We start from the raw sequence: 1,813 nt of genomic DNA on the forward strand, positions 1-1,813 counted from the left end.
TTGTCAAGTACATTCCAAAGCACAGTGACATAATATACAAAATATATCCAAGAGAAAAGATGCTTTTATATTTATATATATACATACGGGAGTCCTGGTGTGGCACTCACTGGCACTCAACAACAACAACAAATACATACCTACATAGCAACCATATAAAAGGTTTCTGAGGACCAGCGGCTGGTGGATCTGAACCAGCCTTGTTTGTGGTTAGCAGATCAGTGCTTATCCTAAGCACCACACCAGGACATGTATGTATGTATATATGGAGAGTCCTGGTGTGGCACTGCAGGATAAGCAGTGAACTGCTATCCACAAGGTTGGCAGTTCAAACCCACAAGTTGCTCCTCAGATACCCGATACAGGGTTGCTATGTATGTGTGTGTGTAATCATATATATAGGATCATCTTTCCTCTTGGATACATTTTGTGAGACAAAAAAATTGATAAAAATTACACTCTGCTAGAAACAGGTATTTGGGATATGTTGTTGTTGTTAAGTGCTGTCAGGTCTGTTCTGACACACAGACACCCAGTTTCTAAGAAGCAACTGGTGAGTTTGAACCACTGACTTTGTGGTTCAAACCCACTTTGCAGTCCTGCCAAACAGGACTTTATTAATTATATATATACTAACCATTACATTTAAGATAAAAAATATTATCTACTGCAGATCACAAAAATGACATACCTAAGTTCCTTGGTCTGCAGATCTATAGGATCATGAGTTTCACTGTCCATGTGGAATCGAACTTCAGGAGAAGACAAAGTTAAAGCCCTAAATAAAATTCAGAGATGTAAATTTAGTCAAGTTAGGCAACAGAAATCTATCTGGAAACAATTCTTTCAAAATAAAAAATGTGTATCAGTTGTTCCTCTGAAGTTTTGTGTTCTATTTTCATGAATAGCCTTAAGAGGCTAAGAGCAACACAACTTCATCCCTGTGCTTCTCGGCTGCTTTATCTTCCGTACCCAATATGAGTTTTTCTGAGCTACATGGGTTTGTAATCACTTTAAAAAATAAGGGTGACTTCCACTATTTTATACTTACCACTGTAAAGCATCTTCCATGCAAATTCAACCAATGAAGGCAAGTCTAGTGTTTCTTTAAGGAGCTCTTGTAGCACAGTGGTTATGAGTCAGGCTGCAAAACGCAAGATCAGCAGTTCAAAACTGCCAGTGGTTCCTTGAGAGAAAGATGAGGCTTTCTGCTCCCATAAAGATTTATAGCCACAGAAACCCTGTACAAGGTCGTCATGAGTCGGAACTGACTCCACGGCACATAACCACCACCACTACCATCAATGTTTCTTCACACCTTGATACTTTTATTAACTCCAAAAATCAACCTACAACTAAGAATTTTAGTGAGGTTGGGCAATGTTTGGTAATCATAGTAAAAGGAAAAATGAGGGGGAATAATAACATGTTGTTGCTGTTAGGTGCCATCTAGTCGGTACCGACTCATAGCGACCTTATGCACAGCAGAAAAAAACATTGCCTGATCATGGGCCAACCTCACTACTGTTGCCACGCTTGAGTCCATCGATGCTGCCACTTGCCCAATCCATCTCATTGGGAGTCTTCCTTTTTTCTCTGACCCTCCACCTTACCAAACACAATATCCTTCTCCAGCGACTGGTGCCTCCTGAAAATATGTCCTTAATATGAGAGACAAAGTTTGGCCGTCTTGGCCTACAAGAAGCACTCTGGCTGCCCTGCTTCCAACACAGATCTGTTGGTTCTTTTAGCAGCCCATGGCACTTTCAATATTCTCCTCCAACACCATACGCAAAAGCATCAATTCTTCTAC

The 1,813-nt window shown here is 40.4% G+C and overlaps 1 protein-coding gene across 1 annotated transcript in view; it reads right to left on the minus strand.

Annotated features, from left to right (window-relative positions):
• Positions 1-1,813, minus strand: part of DIS3 (DIS3 mitotic control homolog (S. cerevisiae)) — a 33,803-nt gene that overhangs the window by 9,641 nt on the left and 22,349 nt on the right. Inside the window, exon 15 of the mRNA XM_006864309.1 lies at positions 692-778. Coding sequence (XP_006864371.1) covers positions 692-778 — 87 coding nt within the window. The remainder of the gene's footprint in view (positions 1-691; positions 779-1,813) is intronic.

The sequence above is a fragment of the Chrysochloris asiatica genome, unplaced genomic scaffold, assembly GCF_000296735.1.
Source record: "Chrysochloris asiatica unplaced genomic scaffold, ChrAsi1.0 scaffold00063, whole genome shotgun sequence".
NCBI classification, from domain to species: Eukaryota; Metazoa; Chordata; class Mammalia; order Afrosoricida; family Chrysochloridae; genus Chrysochloris; species Chrysochloris asiatica.